Source organism: Patella vulgata, chromosome 5 (genome assembly GCF_932274485.2).
Source record: "Patella vulgata chromosome 5, xgPatVulg1.2, whole genome shotgun sequence".
Classification (NCBI taxonomy): Eukaryota; Metazoa; Mollusca; class Gastropoda; family Patellidae; genus Patella; species Patella vulgata.
In genome coordinates, this window is record NC_065883.2 from 48,593,024 (window position 1) to 48,596,147 (window position 3,124).

Genomic DNA, 3,124 nt, shown 5'->3' on the forward strand with positions numbered 1-3,124 from the left:
GTTCCCACCATGATGTAGAAATTACCTCATCAGTATCAAAATATATCTCCCAAAACAATCTAAATTCAAGAATAAAATTATCATCATCAAGTATTGAATTATTCAACTTCCAAAAACCTGGCCCAATAGTAACAGAAGAATTTAAATTAATATTGATTAAAACGAAATCATGATCAGAAGCTGAACAAGGCAATACTTGATGATGATTAACAAACTGTAAATATCTCTGAGAAATATAAAATCTATCTATTCGTGATGAAACCCGCGCCACGTAGAAATGACCCCCGTAGGGTTTAACGACCTGAAAACATCAACTAAATTAAGATCAGCTACAAGATTTCTCAACTGCACATGGCCTTGCAATACAGCAAAAGGGTTTCCCCCTATTTTATCCTTCTCAAGATCTAAAACACAATTAAAATCACCCCCCAAAATTAGAACATGTGATGTAATACAAAATTTATGGATATACGTAAAAAATTCCCGTCTGTCGGTACTATCAACTGGAGCATACACATTTAGAAATCTAAAAAATATATTATTAATGGATGCATCTAGAAAATCATACGACCAGAAAAATCAAAATCAAATTTAATAATGTTAAAATTAATTCTATTAGATAAAAGTATCCCCACGCCCTTTTCTCTATTTGCCCCGAAACTCCAAAAGGCCTTAAAGTCACCAAAAGATTCTAACATTTTGCCGTCTGCTACAGACTGAATGTGTGTTTCTTGTAAGAATACAACATCAGCTTTATGCGAATTAATATCGTTCATTACAAGTCTTTTACGTTTATAAGCAGCTAAACCATTAACATTAATAGTGATAATATTTAAAGTTGGAATTGACATTTTATTGTAGATGGGGAAATAACAGCAATGATAGAAATTGAAACAATAATAAGATAATTCAATAAAATACATATAAAAATATTTAATTGGCAAAAACCCATTATGAATACTAGATAGACAAAAACGTACAGGCTTACAGTGATTACGTTTTTACCTGTTAACACACATGAACAGTGGTGAGTAAAGGCTACAGTGACTGGTGTGTGTATAAAACCATACTCTGTACAAACATCGCAGCAGACGACAGAAAACAACATCACACTATATACACTTTCTAAACAGTTTAAAGTGGCGGTTCTACAACCTGCAAAATAAAAAACTTGTTGAAACAACACATCATTTATATATTTACACATGTTAAAGTTTATTTTTCTTTTTGTCCTTAACAATGGTAAAGCCTTCATCATCTTGCATATGCGGTTTATTACGAGAGTCAAAATTTGTTAGTCTCAATCCGGGATGCCAAGGGGCGATCGGGGATAAAAGAGGACTACTACTCCCTGTCACACAAATCTCTTCCTCCATAACGTTATTGGTATTACTCTCGCGATCATCCATTTCTTCAATCATATTACCTTCCATTCCATCTACCTGTTTATCACCATCTTCGCTGTTCTGATCAATTTCCCTTTCATCCTCACTACCATCCTTTTCACCTTCTTTCAATACCTCGACCGCAGGCACCTGCTCAGCTGAAATTGCGCTAGGACGTGGGGGCGATACTGCCTCAGCAACATGACCAATACAGTTACATTTCAAACATAGTGGCAGCCTGCCTGGAGCAGTTACGAGCATACGCAGATTACTTTTCTCAACCCGTATCATGTGCGGAATAGGGGTCTTTAAAAAATCAGAAACTACTAAAGTTATTGCTCGCATTCCTGTACCAAGCTGTACCCCCTCGTAAGACGATCTCTCTTCGTAAACCCGGGTCACCTCGCCAAATCTTTCAAAAATCTTCCTTAAAAATCTATCCTTAACGTATCTGGGCACCCAGTGTACTCGTAGGTTCACCACCGACTTGGTTGCGTCACAAAAATAATATCTTATGCCATTGTACGTACCGCTACCTATGTCAATTAGTGCTTCAACCATTTTACTAGATTTAAGAGTAACGTACCATTCTTCAGACTTGTCCCTTTTACTAATCGCTTCAACAGCCTTGGATGAATCTAAAGCTAAACATATCATCTTGAAAATCGTTGGCCTATAAACCATTACCTTCTTGTCTAAGGTCACTTTAACTGTCCTGGAAACGACATCGTCATCAATATCATCATCTTCAAAATCAACATCAATCACGTGATCAGACATTATAAACCACCGTGGTATACACACTCACCGCACTGAATCTAACTCTGCGGGGGAAATCTGCACTCGAAAAAACTCACTTTCTTATAAATAAATGCAGCACGGAGCTTTATTTTAAATGGTATAAAGAGATGACGTCATGTACACAAAAAAAATGGGATATTAATCTTTGGAGCAACTGTTATTTACTAATATGAACTATTTTCACCCTAGAAGCACAAGTGCCAGATATTGGTTAACAGTAGAACACCCTTAGTTCAAATATTGCCACTTTGAAAAATAATTCTCTATATTATACGTATGCAGAACGTTCCGATTATGACCCTTTCGGACTTTTGTCGATATACAGTGCCATTTGTTTGGCCACTCTTGATACTTTTGACCGTTGTACGGTGGTTTCATACGGGAGGGGGGGGGGGGTAACACGCGCGTGCGCTGTATCATACGGTCTGTCATTGAGTCAACTGGCGGGGTTTCGATTCCCCGGTTGTACGTGACAACGAGTAGGGTCGCCTGTCCAACCTCGTGGGTTTTCTCCGGGTCCTCCGGTTTCCTCCCACTGCTAAAGACCCCTACGCGCAAGCGAATTATTGAAATAAAAAAATAAACCATATGTTAGTCCCGAAATGACCTAGTTTGTGTCGAGTGGACGTTAAACCCCATTTCTCTCTCTCTCTCTCTCTTTTCATACACATATATATCAATTAGGCTATCTACAGAAGGAGTTCCCCAGAAAATATTGTATTGCCTTTTTGAAAAAAAAAGACCTCTAAAAATGCTCGTACAGCGGCGCTAGTCTTCTTTTATATAGAATTCCAACCGCCAAGGGATCTTTTATGGTCACACCAATGTGTACACGGTACTTCGGAATCGCGTTCATGTCAGCTACTCAAAAATGTAACTGGTTCAAAAATTGATTGAATATCGACAATTTTCAGTTTCGTGCACGTTAAAGATTTGAC

The 3,124-nt window shown here is 37.7% G+C and overlaps 1 protein-coding gene across 2 annotated transcripts; it reads right to left on the bottom strand.

The window, feature by feature from the left end:
* Positions 1–581: 581 nt before the first annotated feature.
* On the bottom strand, positions 582–2,203 carry LOC126821184 (uncharacterized). 2 transcript variants are annotated; one of them, XR_008788267.1, is made up of 2 exons: positions 1,972–2,203; positions 582–1,155 (listed from the first exon to the last, which is right to left on the bottom strand). XR_008788267.1 is itself a non-coding variant. In XM_050549590.2 (2 exons), exons 1-2 carry the CDS (start codon positions 2,163–2,165, stop codon positions 833–835), a joined length of 1,062 nt encoding a protein of 353 aa, XP_050405547.1. In that variant the 5' UTR covers positions 2,166–2,203; the 3' UTR covers positions 582–832. The 2 variants fall into 2 exon arrangements, 1 of the variants encoding a protein (XP_050405547.1); XM_050549590.2 differs by having other exon boundaries at positions 1,427–2,203.
* Between the last annotated feature and the right edge of the window lie 921 nt (positions 2,204–3,124).